Source organism: Sprattus sprattus (genome assembly GCF_963457725.1).
Source record: "Sprattus sprattus genome assembly, chromosome: 12".
Taxonomy (NCBI): domain Eukaryota; kingdom Metazoa; phylum Chordata; class Actinopteri; order Clupeiformes; family Clupeidae; genus Sprattus; species Sprattus sprattus.
The window spans coordinates 18079211-18101710 of NC_137910.1; the positions used below are offsets into that span (position 1 = coordinate 18079211).

At 44.6% G+C, this 22500-nt stretch overlaps 1 protein-coding gene across 1 annotated transcript in view; it reads left to right on the forward strand.

The window, feature by feature from the left end:
- The window catches only part of LOC308373656 (ankyrin-3-like), a gene marked incomplete at its 5' end in the record, with an annotated part of 97253 nt that overhangs the window by 35144 nt on the left and 39609 nt on the right, over positions 1-22500 (forward strand). The window contains 18 exons of the mRNA XM_080849251.1: positions 3047-3145; positions 4172-4270; positions 4614-4712; positions 5209-5406; positions 6080-6178; positions 6737-6835; positions 7248-7346; positions 7803-8000; positions 8907-9005; positions 9706-9804; positions 10254-10451; positions 10766-10864; positions 11118-11216; positions 11645-11743; positions 12529-12624; positions 13910-13982; positions 14129-14188; positions 17885-18008. Of these exons, the coding sequence (XP_080705377.1) occupies positions 3047-3145; positions 4172-4270; positions 4614-4712; positions 5209-5406; positions 6080-6178; positions 6737-6835; positions 7248-7346; positions 7803-8000; positions 8907-9005; positions 9706-9804; positions 10254-10451; positions 10766-10864; positions 11118-11216; positions 11645-11743; positions 12529-12624; positions 13910-13982; positions 14129-14188; positions 17885-18008 (2036 nt within the window). The remainder of the gene's footprint in view (positions 1-3046; positions 3146-4171; positions 4271-4613; positions 4713-5208; positions 5407-6079; positions 6179-6736; positions 6836-7247; positions 7347-7802; positions 8001-8906; positions 9006-9705; positions 9805-10253; positions 10452-10765; positions 10865-11117; positions 11217-11644; positions 11744-12528; positions 12625-13909; positions 13983-14128; positions 14189-17884; positions 18009-22500) is intronic.

The window sequence follows — 22500 nt, forward strand, 5'->3', positions numbered from 1 at the left end:
CTCTCGCTCTCTCTTTTCGTGTGTGTATACACCCACACAGATCCTTCTCTCCTTTTTCCTCCCTCTATTCTCTCTATGTTCCTGCTGCAGCCTCTCGCCTCCTCCTTGCTCAGTTCTCTACATCTCTTCCCTTCTGTCTCTCTCTCACTCTTTCTTGTTTCTCCAGTCTTCCGCATCGCTTTGTTTTATGTTTTACGTTCATCTCCTCGTCCCTCCTCGTCCGTCTCCTGTTCTTAGTGGACGACGTCGGGCCTTCAGTACAGGCAGAGGCAGCATGGGTCATCAGTACTGCATCAGACCACCCAGATGGTAGCTTTGGGCCTGACCCGGCCCTGATCTGGCGCTGATCCGGCAGGGAGATGCCAGATCAGGGCCAATTCTGGCGCAGAAGCAGTGGCCATCTGGGAAAGCATTTCTGCAGCTGTGCACTGGGGTTCCACATGCAAATCTATTCAACAATCAGGCATCTGATTGGTGATTCACTGATGAGAACATGAGTATGATTGGCTGATCTTCAATGTGGTTTGAGAGATGACATTGAAGTGATAGTGATTGGTGATTACTGCATGATCAGTTTGAGTGTGATGAATTATACCATGAATTATAGATATAGTTCACGTGCTGTTGTGAATTAATGGATAGGTTAGATTGGGAAGCTTTTGTAATTGTTGTTTTAAAAGTAGTGGGTAGCCAAATATGATGTGAAGATTGGTGATAGGATGGTGGTAGGACCAAAATCATCTCTTCAGTAGATTTAGAGCATTCAAATGCACTGTATTGTTTTAACTTTGCAGTTCATGATATAGCTTTTATATGAATTTAGTGTTGGCATTGATGATGTTAAACATATCTTGTAGTATTTATTATGTATTGTAATATTTAATATTTAATGCCTTATTGGTGTGAAAAAAAATCATACCCAGGCTACACTGGCTCAGGAACCCAGAAGGTCAGCTGCAGAGATGGTCTGCTAGTTTGGGAATCGGCATATTAACAATTAACTCAAAATGCATGGTTGCATAGACTAACCCCTGCAAACCTGAACTCAATGAATGTTGCCCTCCTATATTTACCAGTTAACCTGAAGTAGACTGACGTCTATAGTTTTGAATGTCAACCTTCCACGTGTAGCTATTAGCCTGCCTGTTAGCCTAGCGCAGTAAGCTAGTGCCTGTGGTTCTGAATGGGGCCCTCCTGTATGTAGCGATTAGCCTGCCTATTAGCCTAGCACAGTAAGCTAGTGCCTGTGGTTCTGAATGGGGCCCTCCTGTATGTAGCGATTAGCCTGCCTGTTAGCCTAGCAAAGTGAGCAAGTGCCTGTGGTTCTGAATGGGGCCCTCCTGTATGAAGCGATTAGCCTGCCTGTTAGCCTAGCACAGTAAGCTAGTGCCTGTGGTTCTGAATGGGGCCCTCCTGTATGTAGTGATTAGCCTGCCTGTTAGCCTAGCACAGTGAGCTAGTGCCTGTAGTTCTGAATGGGGCCCTCCTGTATGTAGCGATTAGCCTGCCTGTTAGCCTAGCACAGTAAGCTAGTGTCTGTAGAATTAGAGCTGTGCATGTGATAGGAATGCCTTAAACACAGCTGACTTACAGTCCGCAGAGGATCTGAACAAGCTCACTCATCCGATAGCATTTTAAACTAAATGGAACAACAAACCTGTGTCAAGTTTAAGGGCTGCCAAATGTATGCATTTGGACAAACATACACACAAAAGCTCACGCACACACACAAAAAGAGGAGGAATACACCATCCAGGATGGGTTGCTATCTGGACTTCCCAAAACATATTTGGTTGCTAATAATGCCTAGTGGTTCAAACATGCACTATACGTCTCTGATCCACTTGGTGTTTGTGTAGTTTCATTGTTGGTACACACTGTCCTATTACCTTCTGTGGTTTATAATTTCAATAATTCTAAGCAAAGTAAATGGTAGGTCACACACACAAACACAAACACACACACACACTCTCTCTCACACACACACACACACACACACACACACACACACACACACACACACACACACACACACGTACTGCAAGCTTACATATATCTAAACACAAACATTTTATCTTGCTCTCTCCCTCCTCTCTCTCTCTCTCTCTCACACACACACACACACACACACACACACAAACACACACACACACACACAGGCCCACCTGCTTTGTTGTGGATTATTGGCTAACGGCGATGGAGATCCCGGGTATTGGTTGGGTGGTGGTCTCAGGGATGACTCCATCCTGCTTTGACAGCTGTTTCTTCTCTCCGCCATGTTCTGACTGCTGTGTTCACAACTGATCTGCTGTGGGAATACATTACAAATGCATTTCCTATGTTTTTCTTGTGTGTAACAATAAGATAGCTTTTATATTACATAGTGTTACATATAATCTAACTATACTGTATGTTTTATGAGTATTTGGTATTGTAATGAATATGTCTGATAAGTGGACGTACCATACCATATGTTTCTAATATGTGTATGTTTCAATCATTTACCCAAAAGGATCTCAGTAAGGTAAATAAAGCTGTTTGTTGGCAAGCATGCTAGCATGCACAACAAGCATGCTACTCCATCATAGGATTTCATCCATAGAAGTCCAGGGGGAAAGCATTTTAGGGACACTCAGGAAGTGAAATGTTTTCATTTTACCTTACTAACGTTGATGGCTAAGTGAAGCTGAATGACGATACCACACAGACCATAAATTACTGTAAACATCGTCATTTTGAAAATTGGTGAGCCTTGGAGGCTTCAACTGTATGCTGGAATGGTTGGTGTGCAGGGCTTCCAGCAGACAGACACCTCCGCCTTTATTCAGAGAGACAAAAGGCTAAGAGCTAATTAGATTTGCCCTCGTCTGTGCCAGTCGCTAATTCAACAGGATAATTGACTACAGGCTGTTAATTCATGGCAATACTATCCCTGACTCAGAGTGTGTGTGTGTGTGCGTGTGTGCGTGTGTGTGTGTGTGTGTGTGTGTGTGTATGTGTGTGTTGTGCACCCTCCCCCCAACACCCCCAACTGCCTCCCAAATAGAGTGGTTTTACACCTCTTCACATCGCAGCTCACTATGGCAACATCAACGTGGCAACCCTGCTTCTGAACAGAGGAGCGGCGGTGGACTTCATGGCACGGGTAATGGCTCACTGCCACCTTCTGGTCAGGGGTGGTAACACATCTAAGACACGTAAATACATTTTTGTACAACGCAAATTATGAAGTCAACCACTGAAAAGTTGACATTCAGAATGGGACCACAGGCTCTTTTTTGAGACTGATGACTTGACATTAATATGCCAAAAGTGCATCTCACATTTAATAGATCTAATAATCACTCTTATGTGCTCTTACTCACTGAAATTCATTACCGTTCCCACATTTGTATACGAGATTCATTTGTTTTTTGGGAACCGTAGTTTGTAAATTGAGTGTTTAGAATTTTTAGTGAACAATATAGTCACTGTAGTTTCCTTCAACGTATTCAGTCAAAGAGCTGTAGATCCCCCCAGGCTATGGCAATATCATAATGACATGCTGTGTGACCTGTTTGTTTGTGTGTGTGTGTGTGTGTGTGTTTCTGCCATATGCTCACACAGATGACAGATTAGTGTTAGCTTGCACACTGTCACACCGACTTAACAGAAAGGCAGAAAACCAAGTTGCAAGTTAGAAACATACCTGCCCTGCTACTGTGACAACAGTGTCATTGTTGATGGCAAACAAGGCTGTTTTTAAGTAGATTCAGTCAGATTAATTTAAATAGTTTTCATCCCTGAGTGAACACTTGGCAACAAACACAAGAGGGATGCTACTCTTCTGAAATATTTACAGTATTTACACATTTGGTCTTTACCTCACTAACGTTGATGGCTAAGAGAAGCTGAATGACGATACCACACAGACCATAAATGACTATAAACATCATTCTAATGGCCTCCTCCCTCTCTATACTCTTTTCCCTCTCCTGTTCTCTGTCTGTCTGCCTGTCTGTCTGTCTGTCTGTCTGTCTGTCTGTCTGTCTGTCTGTCTGTCTGTCTGTCTGTCTGTCTGTCTGTCTGTCTGTCTGTCTGTCTGTCTGTCTGTCTGTCTGTCTGTCTGTCTGTCTGTCTGCCTGTCTGCCTGTCTATCTGTCTATCTCTTCTTCTCTGTGTGCTTGGACAGAATGACATCACGCCCCTGCACGTGGCGGCCAAGAGAGGTAACAGTAACATGGTGAAGCTGCTGCTGGACAGAGGGGCAAAGATCGATGCTAGGACCAAGGTAAGGACAGACACACATGTCTGCAAGTAGCAGGGAGCACATACCTGTCCACACGCATTAACACACACCTGACCCCACCTTGTATTTAAGGATACTTTCCATACACCCTCTTGCAGGTAGTGTCATAAACCTACTAACAGTAACAGCAAAACACACGTCCTGTCCCCAATAAGTGTACATTACGCTAGAGCCTGACATAGCAGTATGTATGTAATCTGGCAAAGGTCTCAGGTTTCCGTTTATGCGAATGATATGTTGATCAGGAGAAATTTTAAACTGTTGTGTATGTATCATGTGAAGTTGGTTACGTGTGTGTGAGATAGGTCTGTGTGTGTCATGACAGGATGGTTTGACACCGTTGCACTGTGGAGCCCGGAGCGGCCATGAACAGGTGGTGGAGATAATGCTGGACCGTGGAGCACCTATTCTGTCCAAGACTAAGGTACGACACACACACAACCACGCACACACACACACACACACATATGTGTTTAAACAAAAATGTATACACACACACACTTACACACACACACAATGCATATACTGTACAGGCTAACACATAAGTGCATATCTATCTACACACACACAGCTATACACTTTTTCACCTCTCTTTGTCCCTGACACACACACACATACACACACACCCTTATACACACACACACACACACACACTCACACACACACACACACACACACACACACACACACACGCACACACACCTCTACACACACACACACACACACAAACACACACACTCTTGATAACGTCTCTGCCTTCTCCTACCCTATATAATTGCCTATCTTTGCTCCACAAGGCCACAGGGTTACCAGCTGAACTGTGTGTAGCTCATGCACACATACACACACACACACACACACACACACACACACACACACACACACACACACACACTCATCTGTTTCTCTCTGTACCATAGAATGGCCTGTCTCCACTCCACATGGCTACGCAGGGCGACCACCTGAACTGCGTCCAGCTCCTGCTCCAGCATGACGTGCCGGTTGATGATGTCACCAACGATTACCTTACCGCCCTGCACGTGGCCGCCCACTGTGGGCACTACAAGGTCGCCAAGGTGATCGTGGACAAGAAGGCCAACCCCAACGCTAAAGCACTGGTGAGATCAACTCACTTTCATTGTATCAGTCTATCACTTCATCACTCTTTTATTATATTAGTCTATCACTTCACCACTCTTTCATTATATCAGTCTATCACTGCATCACTCTTTCATTGTATCAGTCTATCACTTCATCTCTCTTATATTATATTAGTCTATCACCTCATCTCGCTTTCATTATATCAGTCTATCACGTCACCGCTCTTTCATTATATCAGTCAATCACTTCATCACTCTCTTATTCTATCAATCTTCCTATCTTTAAATGTTATGAGCAGTCGAGGAAAGTGATGAAGAGAAAGTCCCCCAGGGTGTGTCAGAAAGTTGAAGCCTTTTAATAGAATGTCCTCATGAAAAGTTTCTACTGTGCGTGTGTGTGTGTGTGTGTGTGTGTGTGTGTGTGTGTGTGTGTGTGTGTGTGTGTGTGTGTGTGTGTGTGTGTGTGTGTGTGTGTGTGTGATATGCATCATTGAGTCCTTCATGTGTTGAGTGTGTAAATAGGAGAAGTAGAAGAAGAAGGGAAAGGTGGTGTACCGGAAACCTCATGGACTAAATTAAGACCTGGCCTCTGATAAGGATTTGCAGGTGTGAATCTCACAAGTGTGTGTGTGTGTGTGTGTGTGTGTGTGTGTGTGTGTGTGCGTTTGTTTGTGTGCGTTTTGCCTTGCAGAATGGTTTCACTCCTCTGCACATTGCCTGCAAGAAGAACCGAGTGAAAGTCATGGAGCTGTTGCTGAAACATGGAGCTTCTATCCAAGCTGTAACAGAGGTGAGAGAGATGGAGAAAGTGATGAAGAGAGAGATGGAGAGAGAGAACGAGAGAGATATGGATAGAGAGAAGGAGACAGAGAGATGGTGAGAGAGAAGAAGAGAGATAAGATGGGGAGAGTGAAGTAGAGAGAGAGATGGAGAGAGAAGGAGACAGAGAGATGGTGAGAGAGCTGGAGAGAGATAGAGAGGGTGAGAGAGCTAGGAGAGAAATGGAGAGAAAAAAAGAGAAAGAGGAGTATAGATGAAGAGAGAGATGGAGAGAGAGAGAAAGAGAGAGAGATGGATAGTGAATGAGTGACAGCGAGAGGAGGGGAGAGAGACAAAACAGAACAGAATAGTGAGGAAGGTGCAGAGCTAACAAATGGACTAAGAGACACAAAGAGAGACTGAGGGGTGGAGTGACTGATAGAAAGAAAGTAAGATTCGGTGTGAGATCCTGTGACAGGTAGTATACACCTCCACTGCGTCTTATCAGATGTTTAAGATGTTTGCAGTCGGGCTCAACCCTATCCATGTTAATGATGTTCCTTACTGTGTGTGTTTGCTTGCTGTGCAGTCCGGGCTCACCCCTATCCATGTGGCTGCGTTCATGGGGCACGAGAACATCGTCAAACAGCTGATCCATCACGGGGCTTCTCCCAACACCACCAACGTGGTAAGTATGTCTCTTACTCAGGAGAGTATGCACCACACACACACACACACTGACAGCTGAACACACACACACACACACACACACACACACACACACACACACACACACACACACACATACACATACACACCCTAATGAAAAGCAGTATCAGTCACAGGTAGTGATCTCACCTTCCGTCATGGCTTTATAGTGCAGGATAATGGAACCCCAGCCTCTGTTACTGGGAGAGGTGATTTAGTTGCATTACTCTAATTGGCCATTATGACTCGGTTGTAGGGGTCAGTCAGAAGGGCTTACTGGAAAATCTGCATTACTGGAAATTCTCTCCTGTGTGTGTGTGTGTGTGTGTGTGTGTGTGTGTGTGTGTGTGTGTGTGTGTGTGTGTGTGTGTGTGTGTGTGTGTGTGTTTCAGAGAGGAGAGACAGCGCTCCATATGGCAGCCAGGGCAGGACAGTCAGATGTGGTGAGGTACCTCATACAGAACGGAGCAAAGGTCGACATCAAGGCCAAGGTAAAAAAAAAACGTACACACACACACTTTCTTTCTCTTGTTGTCTCTCTGTCTTGACACAGACACACACATTCCCCTGATACACACACCTGCTCAGATAAGTGCACAGTCACCCAGACCTCCAAACATTCCCTGACCTAACAACCCACTGAATCTCTGAAGCTTCAGCTGATTTAAAGGTGTAGTCCGTAGATTCTAATCCAATACACTTTTTGTCAAATTCAGCAAAATGCTTATCACAGTCCTCTAGGAGTCCGTTCTGTATGTTGTGCATAAAAAAACGCTCTGGTATTTAGACACAGTCCAGTCAATCAACATGTTGCTTCAGGAGCATGGAAGAAATGGGTGTAATTTGAACTCAAATATCAACAACCAGAATCGCAAACTGAACCTTTAAACCCTGGCTTACTAAGAGACCTACCTGCTCATTATCTTCCTCCCTTCCTGGTTGCCCAGGATGACCAGACCGCCCTGCACATCTCAAGTCGCCTGGGGAAGGTGGACATTGTGCAGCAGCTCCTGCAGAGGGGGGCATCCTCCAACGCGGCCACTACCTCGGGCTACACCCCCCTCCACCTGGCCTCCAGGGAGGGACACCACGACGTCGCCTCCCTCCTGCTCGAGCAGGGAGCCTCCCTCACCGCAGCCACCAAGGTAAGCCAACCAATCAGGGTCAGTGTCTTCAAACAAACCCCTGCTTCTGGTCGTAGCTGCCAATCACTCAGCTAAGCAATCGACCCTGACACTGGTCAAAGTGAGAGGGGGTGAGGGTTGGAGGGGGGTGTTTAGATAGAGAAATAGTGAGATAGAGGGAGAGCAAGAGAGAGAGACGAGTGAGAGAGGGGAGTAGAAAGAGAGAGAGGGACAGAGAGAGAGAAAGACGGAAAGAGAGAAGAGATGGAGAGAGAAATTGACAGGTTCATCTAGTCTTGACAGTACATTGTCTTGACCTGAGATTAATCATAGAGCAATGGCTTGTTTATGGTTTCACTTTAGAGTATTGACACCAGGGGATTTGGCCCACGTGCCTGCCTGCCTGTGTGCATGTGTGTGTGTTATGTTCAGTCGACACACGTGCATCTGTGTTGCCCAAGGCTCTTCTTGAAGGTGACCCCTGTCACAAGAAATTAATCATTTCCAGGTCAAGCCCCACTGCACCCACTTCCTATTTCCCTTCCTCTCTCCCCTCCTCCTCCTTTCTTTCCCTCCCTTGCCTCCCTGTCTCCTCTCATTTTCTCTATCCTGTGTTCCCTCCTCATCCCTATTAACATGTGTAGCATTCAAGGTTGTGCCTTGTTCAAAATGGGATAGGTGGAGAAGATCAATTGCATTATAATGACAGCAAACTAGGGTTATAGTGGCCTCTAGTGACATGCTTGGGTAACAGCAACAGAAATGCCAGATAAACACCACATAGATAGATAGATAGATAGATTGATAGATAGATAGATAGATAGATAGATAGATAGATAGATAGATAGATAGATAGATAGATAGATAGATAGATAGAACGATGGATGGACTGTCTCATGTTGATGACATCATGGGTGTGCCTTACAGAAAGGCTTCAGTCCTCTGCATGTGGCAGCCAAACATGGGCAACTGGAGGTGGCCAACCTGCTACTACAGAGAGGAGCAGCAGCAGATGCAGAGGGCAAGGTAAACACACACACATAGAAACATACACTTGGAGACAAGCCAATGTACTATGCACTCATGCATGAAGTTACACAAACACTCCCAAACACACTCTCACATACATACTCAAGGGACTGTAGGACTACAGCCCATGGGGTTTCTTCTTTGCCTGTGAGCTCGGTTGATCCCAGTATTAATCTAACACAATTAATCTTAAAACTAAAAAAAACTAAACAAAACTTTTTTCCTGCAACCCTTCTTAATGAATCTTTTACCATCCCACTACATCCACTAATATAAACAGAACTTTTGACACTAACAGGAATGGCAGATGATACTCTATTTGCTTTAAGACAAATTACAAGTCTACACTGAGATAAAAAATTATGCGGAGGTGGTTTCTTTGCGGTGTTAAAACATGAATTAAAATTAGATTAAAAATATGCTGTAAATTATATCGTTTCCTGTGCCCGATCTCTGGCATGGTGAATGCTTGAGTATGGGGCTTAGGGTTTTTCCTCTAACACTAACTCTGTTTGTGCATGTGTGTGTGTGTGTGTGTGTGTGTGTGTGTGTGTGTGTGTGTGTGCACGTGTGTGTGTGTGTGTGTGTGTGTGTGTGTGTGTGTGTGTGTGTGTGTGTGTCTGCACGTGTGTGTGTGTGTGTGTGTGTGTGTGTGTGTGTGTGTGTGTGTGTGTGTGTGTGTGTGTGCGTGACATAGACTGGGCTAACTTCATTGCATGTGGCGGCTCACTATGATAATCAGAGAGTGGCTCTGCTTTTACTGGACCAGGGAGCTTCCCCGCATGCAGCCGCAAAGGTACTATAAACACACACACATGAACAAACACATACACATTGAAACAAGCACACACAAACACACACACACATATGAACATACACACACACACATGAACAAATACATGCACACACACACAAACAGACATACACACAAACAAACAAACACACATACAAACAAACTACAAATACACGTACACACACACACACACATCACACAGACACACATACACACATACACACATAAACATCTCACGGACAAACATACACACATACAAGCATCTTAACACTAGGTAGCCTGTCAACTGGATCTGGCCCTGATTGTGGCTATATCTTATGTTTACGTACATATAGACACAAACCCTCTCTCCCTCTCTCTCTCTCTCTCCCTCTCTCTCTCCTACTCTTCTTTCTCTCTCTCTCTCTGTCTCCCCCTCTCTCTTCTCTCCTCCACCTCTCCTCGCTGTGTAGAACGGGTACACTCCGCTGCACATTGCCGCTAAGAAGGGCCAGCTGGACATTGGCACAACGCTGCTGGAGTACGGGGCCGATACCAATGCCTGCACCAAGCAAGGCATCAGCCCACTCCACCTGGCAGCGCAGGAGGGCAGCGTGGACCTGCTCTCTCTCCTGCTCAGCAAGAGCGCCAACGTCAACATGGGCAATAAGGTGTGTGTGTGTGTGTGAGAGAGAGAGAGAGAGAGGGAAAAAGTGGGGGCGGGAGTAAATGTGAAAAAAGAGAAAAAGAGAGTGAGGGAGTGAGTGTGTGTGTGCAAGTGTGTTTGTGTGAAAGTACGTGTGTGTATACATATGAGTGATTTGATATGTACCCTATCTGGGGTCAGAGCCCAACTACAGCTCACAATAGTGAAACTGAGCTAGCGATTACTTTTTCTATTGAAAATCTGACCGCTTATTGTGTGTGTGTGTGTGTCTGTGGGTGTGGGTGTGTGTGTGTGTGTGTGTGTGTGTGTGTGTTGCAGAGTGGACTGACACCACTGCATCTGGCAGCTCAGGAAGACCAGGTGAGCGTGGCTGAGGTGCTTCTAAACCACGGAGCCGGGGCTGATGTGCGGACAAAGGTGAGGGGTTAAGTTTGGATAAAGGTGAGGGGTTAATGGTCCAGCTCGTCTGCTGTGTGAGGTTGGGGGAATATTAGAAGCGAAGGAGCTGGGATGTTTTAATGTAAGGATATGATACATATGGATCTTATAGGTCATCTATATCGGACTTCCTCCTGCATTTTGTGTTAAAAGGGAAGTCATGTGAAGGTCTGATTACTGGTTCCTTCTATAAACAAGTGTTAAACCTTTCTCTCTCTTTCTCCTTGCCTAGATGGATTACACTCCACTGCATGTGGCCAGTCACTATGGCAACGTGAAGATGGCAAACTTCCTGTTGGAAAACCGTGCTAAAGTCAACGCCAAAACGAAGGTAAGCATGGGTCCTCTATCAGGATCGACTTACTGGATCAGTCAGGTGTGTGTCTTTGTTGATCTATGTACTTTTTGTGTGTGTGTGTGTGTGTGTGTGTGTGTGTGTGTGTGTGTGTGTGTGTGTGTGTGTGTGTGTGTGTGTGTGTGTGTGTGTGTGTCCAAACTGCAGGTGTTTTTTCTTTTTTAAATCACTCCATGCCTAGCCTCTGTGTTTATCTCTTTCACCTTCGTTTTCCTTTCCTCTTCTGTACTCCTGTCTCCCTCTCTTTCTGCCCCCCCTTCTCTCCGCCTCTTTCTCCTCCTCATTCTCTCTCTCTTCCTCTCACTCTATCTCCCTCTCTCTCTTCTCCATCTCTCTCTCTCATTCCCTCTCTCTCTTTCCCCCTCTCTCCTGTCCTCTCTCTCTCTTTCTCTCTCGCTCCATAGAACGGATACACTCCACTTCATCAGGCTGCTCAGCAGGGCCACACCCACATCATTAATCTGCTGCTGCAGTATGGAGCATCAGCCAATCAGCTCACTCTGGTGGGTACTGAAGCATGCTGGGAAAATATGCTGACATCAGCAGAGGTGCACCCTCTGCCAGTGAGAGAAATTCATTCACAAGCAGGCGTGCGCACACATCCACACACACTCAAACACCACTCATACTCACACACATACGTATACACACACACTCATACTCATGCAATCACACATACATTCTTACATGCTCCCACGCACATACTCATACACTCTCACACACACACACACACTCTTTCACACACTAATGCCCACACTTTCATACATACACATTCACGCATGCTTACACACTCACACACACATACCCACACACCCATACATATACACACACAAATTCATGCGCTCACAAAACATGATTTTGTCTTTAAACCTTATAAATTATATAAGAATATAATATAATGTAATATAATATAATGCTGAAGCTCTCAACCTCAATATGAATTATATAAGATATGCAGCTAAAGGGCTGTGTAGAACGATGACAAAGGCTAGAGGAGAATAATTTACAGTTTATGGCTTCTAATATACCTTTTGCAAGAATGTCACTGGCAAAGATAAAGATAAGGTGTGGTGTGAAGTTTTAATTGTATGTTCCTGTGTTTGTGTTTGTGTGTGTGTGCCTGTGTGTGCCTGTGTGTGTGTGTGTGTGCAAGTGTGTGTGTGTGCAAGTGTGTGTGTGTGTGTGTGTGTGTGTGTGTGTGTGTGTGTGTGTGTGTGTGTGTGTGTGTGTGTGTGTGTGTGTGTGTGTGTGTGTGTGTTTGTGTGTGTGTTTGTGTGTTGGGTTGCAGAATGGGAACACACCTCTGTCGATTGCCCGGAGATTGGGGTACATCTCCGTGGTGGACTCGCTAAGAGGAGTGACAGACGATAACCTCAACAACGTGGTAAGATCACACACACATGCACACATACACACTGACACGCACACACACACACACACACACACACACACACACACACACACACCACACACACACACACATATGTACACTGATATTCACATACACACACACACACACACATTCTCACTGCTATACACATCCATGTATACACACACACAGATACACACATACCCTCCCACCCACCCCAACACAAACAAACTATGCCGAAGCTTTTAAACAATACACTGTTTGTCACACAGCCAGGAATCCTAAAGGGGTGGCAACATTGCTGTCTTTCTTTAAAGACATCTATGGCTCAAAGTTCAAACAAGCAGAGACAGAGAGAGAGATACAATTGCACATACACACACACACACAAACACACACACACATTCATCTGGGCTATAAATTCCTCAGTTCAAACAGGCTGTCCATAGAAGCATAATAACCATAATAACCGGATATGCAGGTATTTATAAGCATGTCTTCAGCTCCAAGTGATTTGATCCCAGTGCTGGGCACTGGCCTTAGATCAGTGGCTTTCAGTGGCAGATCTATGACGGTAAATTCAGCCTTGGACCTGGTCCCTGGATGATCGAAACTAATCATATAATACCTCCTTATGGTAGACGCTCTCTTACATTCTCTGACATATCAAAATTTGACGCTTTTTTTATTTTACAATTATTTATGCATTACATGATTTTATATGAAGCAAGCCATATTTTATTCTCCAGAAAACAGGGAAGGTGTTTATTTCATCAAGGGTCTGTGTGTGCTACGTGGAAAATAATGTTTTTTATAATGAGTGTTATAATGAGATCTTTGAACCATATCATGGTTCATATAAACGTTTGAAGCAGATTTCTGGATCTTACTAAACACCCAGGGCCCTCATTTTATTTACTGGGAATGAGCAAAGCAGCAGGCAAGGAGCGGGGCAAGGATCTTGCCCATGGTATTAAATTAGCAAAATTATTTTGCCAAGTTATTCAATTAACTTTAGTTCATGTGCGGTAGACTTTGCTTGTTGCCCATTGTTTTGCTCGTTGCCAGCTGCCCATCAATGAAATGAGGGCCCCAGGTGTGCATTTCCTCTTATCCTTACTGTTATTAACATGTTATAAATATGAGTTTACCTCATATGTTTTAAGTCTTATGAACCGATTTTAGACATTATTACCGTGTTAAAAATATGAGTTTACCTCACCAGTTTCAGTCTTGTGAACTTTTATAGACTTTATTAACATGTTATAAATATGTGTATGCCATGTTTGTCTCCTTACAGGCTGTGACTGAGAAACACAAAATAAATGTCCCGGAGACCATGAATGAGTTTCTCGACATGTCTGACGATGAGGGTAAGTCAATCACACATTAAATCAGGCGGCCTGAGCTGCATGCTCTTCCATGTTTTTGTGCATTGTTATTGCTGAATGCGTGTCAGGTGACTGCTGTCGTCATGACGACCTTGCTGTGTGTACGTGTGTGTGTTCATGCCACACAGTGCATAGAGCCAGTCAGCGAGAGGTTGCCAGTGAGGAGAGTCACTCTGATGGGGAAGAAGGTATTTCTCCTGGTTCCTTGCCGTGTTTGCCATAGTGCCGCTTTCCCTCAGAGATTTCTTTCATGTCAGTCCCTGGTTTTGTTTGAGCTTGTTTTGTAGAGGACTAACCTAGCGCTGGCTTGACATTGCCTGCTTTGCTATGTGTGTCAATCTGAGTGTCTGATGTTTAAAGCATAGGAGTACACACACAAACAAACACACAAACACATACACACATAGACACCCACACACACACACACACAGACACACAGACACACAGACACAGACACACACACACACACACACACACACACACACACACACACACACACACACACACACACACATACACACAGGCACAAACACACACACATACATTGATAAAGACACATTTCCTGTCCAGTTTGCTTGCCTTTTTAGTTCAGATACAGTATATTGGAAGGGTGAAGTTACTTATGATAATTCATTAGTTAGCTATTAGTTTTGATGAAAAGATTTTAAGCATAAGTCTCAATATCACTAAAGGCTCCAGCAGGTTGTTCACTAACACAACGAGAAGCAGTGTTGTAGCCCACTCTTGATCTGTTATAGAGAGACGTCGTCAATCTGTAGAGGAAATAAAAACACTGCCTGAGGCATATATACTAAACAATACGATCCCCAGTACTATTGTTAACAGAGTACACAAACATCGTCTCATAACGGCCCGCTCCACACAGCAGGGGATCTGTTATGTCTGTCTAAAACAGCAGCAGCCATTTTATGTGCAGTCAACCATACACCTGTTGTTGTGTCCTAGCAGGACACTGGGTCTTATATAATTTATGTGTGCCACCTGATGAGGGGTGCATCTCCATGGAAACTGCAACTGAGCACAGAGCCGGAGAGAGGGTTGCGGTTACCTGTACTGGACTTTGTCAGGACATTCACCTGTGTTAGGAACAGAAATTCACCTGTATGAGGAAGATTGGCTGGAGTTATGCTTCCCTCGTGCAAAAAAATATCACCTGACCCACAAACACCTTAATCAAGACATTCAAAATATTTTGAAATGGCCACACATTGAAATGGTGTTGGATTGTGATTTGTCAGGTTGCTTGTTATATGTCTAATGGTTTTATTAAAACCACAAGACTTGATATGGATTAATAGGATATCAAGAAACGAGATCTGATGCAGATGGTGAATTGTGTGGTGGAAGTCGTTACAAGAGTTGTGTAACAGTAGCCAGCAGGTTAAGTGATGTGCAGTAGCCTCACTCCCCAACACCTTAAGAGACGTGGTAGCTACAGATGCTAGCACCCATGGGTTTTAGCCTTCTTGCTACTACGCCTGCCTCCCAGGATTTCTCTGTCAGACTTTATCACCCACGCCCATGAAGCAAGAATCCCAGTCCTCTGGCTCCACCTAAGATGTCTCTTCCTAATGGCAGTGTATCGTGGTGTACAAGTCTGACCTCCTCTCCTAAGATGTGTCTTCATAAGGGCAGCGTAACGTGGTGTACTAGTTTGACCTCCTCACCTCAGGATGGTGGTCCGATGGAGCCTGAGAAATGGAATGTTTTTGTGGCAGGATGAAGGATGTGACTGTTCCTTGAGCTGCAGCAATAACACTATATTTGGTTTATGAATGTGATAAGTGAGGTCTTGGGTAACACACGAACACACACACACACACACACACACACACACACACACACATACAGCACAGCACACGCACGTACGCACAAAGAAAAACACACTTGATCTTTCTCTCTCTCTCATACACACACAATGTCTTTGTCTCTCATACAACCACACAAACAAATGTAATCCGTTTAAGATTTGGCCAGGGCGGTTTGCAGGGTGCCCTCTTAAAGCTGAGCAGTCTGTATCAGGTAGTTTGTATTGTTGGGATGGCAACACATTTTTTTTTTGCCCATTAAGACAACATCTTTTTGTCTGCATATCTGAGTTTGTAGGGACATTCTTGTCTCCATGAATAGTATGTACACACACATAAACACAAACACTTGAATCAGTGAGCTCACTTTTACTGCCCCAAAAGCGACTCCTAGTATCCAACTACTCATTAGACTGGGATTTACAGAATTAATTTATCAGAATGAATCATGAAGGCTTGGGTTATCAGTGCAGGGTTCATGCACCCACGAATCTATGGCGTCATCATCACAGGACTGTGCCAGAGTAGAGGTGCTTGCTTGACAAAGACAGTTGACTTGAGGCAGAGGCAGTCTCTCTCTCTCCACTGGTCTCTCATGGCCTTTGCGGCTTTTACTTTCGCCTTGGGACCCGCGGAGTTCTGCACCGTGTGAAGTTTTTCAGAGCAGCTTGGTTGGAAAAAAAGCACCGGCTTCCTCGCCGCAGAGGACAGGAGACGTAGCTGCTTTCACAGGACCGAGGCGAACAGGCTGGGCGGCAGACGGAGAGCTATCTGTGCCAGTTTGTCAGTATTCTCATGACCGGTCGGAATTGCTTCCGTGGAATGAAACTCTTTTCGCTGACGGATGGTGGCTGGATTAACGTTAAACAAGCAAGAGAATAAAGGCAGTACGACTTCACCAGAAGCCTATGCGGGAATGGCAGCGCTTCTCTGTAAAAGAGACACACAATGATTCACTACTATGGTGAGGACTCGATGGTTTCAATCGGATACTGCGGCGTTTTTGTGGGCGCTGAACTGTTTGCTGCGCGAAATATGGTATTGGGACAGAACGCGGCTTGTGTGTTAACGTTATGCGGCTAGTGCTGTAAACACCGCTGCCTACGGCATAGCTCGTTCGATCAGACGAGCTAGTCACTTACTTTACTTTTATGGCGTAGGCTATGGTGGAATAGTTTTATGAGGGTGCTGCGTCGGAGGCACGGAGACTTAAAAAAAAAAAAACAGGTATCATTGTACCGGTAATTCTGTGGAAAAAGGGAGAGTGCGGCATCGTTCTGAGCACAGAACCGGGGGGAGGGGCTGCAGAGGGGGGAAGAGTTGCATGAATCGGTCAAGAGAGAGAGAGAGAGACACACAGACATACACAGACTGATGCTGGTGCGTAAGGCATGTTGATATGCTTCGATATGTTTTAATTAAAATGCGCACTGCTTTTTGTTTTAGCCTAAATCTACTGCTGTTTAACATTCTGTACATTTAAGCCTTTTAAAGAAGCCATGTGTCATTTAGTCACGCATAGCTTAATTAAGTAAAAAAAAATACACTAGGTAATTTAAAATAATGCTATTTTGGAAATTCGGTCATTTCGAGGTATCAGTTAGACAAAAACAATACCTAGGCATATGTTTACTTGTTTTTAAGTTTTGTCTCCGCTTTTCTGTGGAACCTCATGAGTTGCATAGCAATGTAGCCGGGAAACTTCCTTTTCGCGCATGGAATCAAGCGCAGTGCTGTATTGATGCGGTTGCCTACCGAACAGTTGGGCCAGGTGTTGTTTAGCGGGTATATACAGGTCAGCAGGAGCAGAGACAAAATCACACAAGGGTGCCCTTGAACCGTTAAGAGAAAGCTAAAACCTCGCGTGGAGTATTAAATGTCACTTATTCATTATAGAAGGCCTCTGGTTACCAACTTGGACTAGCATCTAGTGGGATGGTGGTTTGTTTGTGTGTGTGGATGGTGGGGGTTGGATAGGAGACCTGACTGCTGCAGAGGGAAGGTGCTCTTTTGTCAGCTGCTTTAACGCCTTTAACGCTGCTGTCTTGCACGCAGGTGAGGATGCAATGACCGGGGACACGGATAAATATCTGCGACCGCAGGATCTGAGGGAGCTGGGGGATGACTCCTTACCGCAAGAGGGATACATGGGCTTCAGCATCGGAGCTCGGTCTGCCAGGTAAGCCCTCTCACACATTGTCTATACACACATTGCTGGTCGTGACTAGCAAGGTGAGGGATGATTGTGTGAGAGTTTGTGCGCTGTATATATTTAGCAAACGCCTATGTTTGGATTTCTTTGTTTCGTCTAAGACAGAACGAACAGAAGCACTGGTTGTATGACTCACTGTCTGGGCTATAGACATGCTGAAGAAAACTTCCTAATAACGTTCAAAGTTATGTTTACTATGTGTCATACTTAAAACAATATGGCAACTTTGAAATAATGTATTCCAATGCAGAGGATGGGCCACCCTTACAGAATATTTAGTCAATCATTTTTGACGATGTTCCTGTCTAGTCCGTTTACAGTCCTTGTGTATTTTTGTTGTCACTCAGCAATATGGACAATCAGACCTGTTTGACTGTTCCACAATCAGTCGTCCTCATCTCATTCAGGTGGCTTTGTGATCTGGGGTCGTTCATGCCGCTGGCATAAAGGGCGCGTGGAGAGACGGATAGCGTGAAGCACAGTGGTAAAGGGGAAGCTGGCACGGCGAAGTGACAGCACATCAGTTCGTTAGCGGCGTATTGTGTGGCTCACTGAAGCCTTATTGGCTGGTGATTGTTCAGTGGGTGACAGGCATCAGACGCATGGCTGAACTGAAACAACAACGTTAAAAGGCTACATCAGGGTCATTGAAGAGGTCCATTCAGTCAGTCAGTCTGCTCTCTCTCTCTCTATCGGTGTGTGTGTTTTTCCCTGTTTGTACAATTTAATTCAATTACATTTTGATTTATATGAAGTCAAAACAATAAAATTGACTCAAGGGCTTAGCAGAGTCCATGCCTGAACCCTGGCTAGGAAAAACTCCCTCTTAACGGGAAGAAACCTAGCTCATGGGTGTGTGTGTGTGGGGGGGGGGGGGGGGGCGGCATCAGCTTAGAGCTGGCCAGGTGCAGAGGTAGGGGAAAGGGATAGAAATTGGTGGTTGGTGATGGCAAATGTGCATGATACATACAGCATAAGATGGTATACATGATACATAGAAAATGGATAAGATGGGGAGAGAGCATTTGAGTATTGTAGAGCAGCTTAGTGGGTAAACAGTGTGCTCGTAAGGTCACTAAAACAAGGGTAAGTAGAGCAATGAAACCGGAAACTGTCGAAGGTGGCAATTATTTACATAAATAGGCTAGCACAGAGTATGTAGATGTCATCCGTAACTCCGTAAAAGCATGTGCTGTCTGTATCCTACTGATGCTAAACACAACATCATGGCTGACGAGAAGAAGGCTATGAAGTATGTTGTGACAGTAGCCAGGTTTTGATTTGCGTTATTCATGACTATAACATGCACTAAAAAGGAATGTCTTTGGTCTCGATTTAAAGATAGAAAGGGTGTCCACTTCTCGGATGGAGGCAGGAAAAGTATTCCACAGGAGGGATGCTTGATAGCAGGAGGCTCTGCCTCCTATTCTGCTCTCTGATATTCTTGAAATTACAAGGAGACCTGCACTCTGGAAACAAAGTGGTTTTGGTGTGCAGTAGGGGACAACTAATTCCTTGAGGTAATTTGGAGCTAAGCCATTTAGGGCTTTGTATGTAAGGAGTACTTTGAAATTCATAGTAGTTAGACAGGGAGCCAGTGCAGAGAGGCAAGTACCAGTGAGATATGTTCCTTTTTTTTTTAGGTCTAGTAAGTGTGCGAGCAGCAGCATTCTGTGTTACTTGGAGGCTCTTTTTTTCTGAGCTGTTGCTATATCCAGACAGGAGAGCATTGCAGTAATCTAGTCACTAAGTATTAAATGCACTGATACGTTTTTCTGCATCTTAAAGGGATCATATGACTTATTTCATTTTGGCAATATTGCATAGTTGAATTAATGATGTCTTTGATCTGTTTTATGTGTGAGTTGAGTGGCAGGTCTTGGTTGATAAATACACAGATTTTGTATGCTACTGTTGGATGTTAATGAGATGTGATCTAGTGTAGGTAGATAGTGTTGTTCTCAATTGTTTAGGGCCTACAAGCATAGCCTCAGTTTTATCTTAATAAAGGAGGTAGGAAGTTGTGACCCATCCCTTCTTTTTGTCTTTCAGGCAAGCCTCTACCTTAGGTAGGTGAAAAATGTCATCAGGGTAAATGGCTGGAAAATGTCATTTTCAATTGTTTATGGGCCTGCATGCCTAACCGGAAATGCACCCATGATCAGTGGGTCATTCAGAACTTTGACCAAGGCTGTTTCAGTGCTGTGATTGGCTCTAAAGCCAGCTTGGAGTTTTTTTTTTGGATATTGTTTTCATATAAAAAGAAGTAAGTTGCTTTGCTATTACTTTTTCATGTAGTTTTGACAAGAAGGGGAGGTTGGATATAACACATGTACAGTCACTGGGGAGCTTGTTAATATGTGTGTTTGTGTGTGAGTGTGTGTATTTTTAGTGTTTCTCAGTTTGAGTGTGAGTGTGAGTGTGTGTGTGTGTGTGCGTGTGTGTGTGTGTACTGGTGTGAGACCTGTTGAGAGCCAGGCAGTCAAGTATGTGACAGGTGAGATGGATGCGGGTGTGTGATGCGCTCATGGTGTTAGGTCATGGTCACACACCACACAGAAAGAGCAGGGTGACACCACCACCACTGGGCTATACTTTATGTAACAAATAGTCAAATGTTTTAAAATAATTTTTGAGTGCACAACTTAAGTCTTTAATTTGTGAAAATCACAAATATGATTGGAACAAAGTTGTCGTAAGTAAAGGAAGAACTGAAGACTTGGTGAAGAGTCGTGGTGAAGAAAAAAAGTGTTACTGTAGTACTGAAATAAGGTGACACGTCTGCCATTATTACTTGAGAGAATAGAGGTGGTGCTGTTAATTTGATTCAATCAAACGAAATAATTGAGTTTGAGGAAACCGCTGTACTGGAACACTGTGTTTAATCTGAATCTGAGGAGGAGTTCAACAACTGAGATATCTCAACATTATTGATTCAGGACTGAATTAATCATTACTAAAATATGTCTAACTCAGGACAAAGGGGCATTGTGTTTCATTTGGGCAGAAATCCAGCGGAGACTTAAGTGGACTTGAGCCTTATTTGTCATGTAGCCCCAAGCTGGCTGAATGAATGGAAATGAGAGAATTGAAGGTGATGGGATGGTGTTGAGGATGGTCCGCACTTCAGATGGTCCGCACTTCAAATAGCTTTGGAAAGGATCTGGCCCTGGTCTGGTGTGGTCTGGTCTGGTCTGGTCTGATGTGGTCTGGTCTGGCCTGGTCTTGTCTGGTCTAGTCTGGTCTAGTCTGGTCTGGTCTGGTCTGGTCTGGCCGGTTCGGTGTCTGAGTCAGCTATCTGGGTTATTCCGTATGCAGGCATGGCAAAATGGATGCAGGGCACTAAATATGCAGCAGTCTGCACACAGTAGAACCAATACGGCATAATCCTTTAGTCGTCACTGATATGGTATAGTTCTAGGTAAAAGATGCGTTTGCATTGATACGCAAATAGGAGTTTAGAGGCTTAGAGGCCGTTTATTGGCTCTGTGTTAACATATACAGTAAACCTCATACTGTAGAAGCGGTGAACTCTTATTTGCCTAACTAGCCCGTCCAGATAACTGGCTTATTTGCACATTGCACCATTCAAATGACTCATTTGGCTGTGTGACTTAAGCTTGAGCGATCCTGTCTTAAAACACACACACCAATCTCACCAGCAGCAGGGATAATGCAGAGTCTCCTGAAGGTACGCTCTCCGAACTCCATTGTGAAATGCTGATAGTATGTGGTAACTGTAGCTGGGGTGTTTTCCCAGCGATGGTCGAGCGCGAGTGTTTTTTGGAAGTGCTGTGTTGTGAGGTATTGATTTTGATGCAGTCATGACTTTACTGTGCCGAGGCGGTTCTTCTTTTTCTGTTGATGACATCAGCCTTGCATTGTTTGCTCCTACACTGGGCTTCCAAACAGCTATTTATCATCCACTGACTATTGTGCAGGAGGAACACACACAGGCAGAACACGGCTCAGGGGGGTTTGCAGAAACACACACTCATATGTGCACACACACACACACAGACACACACACACACACACACACACACACACACACACACACACACACACACACACACACAAACACAGGCGCATAGCATGTATACGAACACACATCACTGATACATGCACAAACTCAACCACCCATCGCACAAACACATATATGCATATCAAGGCACTCTCACACACACACACATGCCACACACACACACACACAAACACTCTCCCAAACCAAAAGATGCCCAGTGTGAGAGCAGAACAAGTGCATGAGAAAGCACCAGAACACCATGATATCCTAGCGCCGACCTCCAAAGGCTTTGCTTTTCACGCTTTATCTCTTCTATTCTTCTTTTCTTTTCTTTTTTTTCTCCAACCTCTCCCTCACTCTCCCTCCTTCTTTTTCCCACAGCCCCAGGATCAGGTGAGAACGCACAATCCTCCCTCATCCTCTTCTGTCATATCT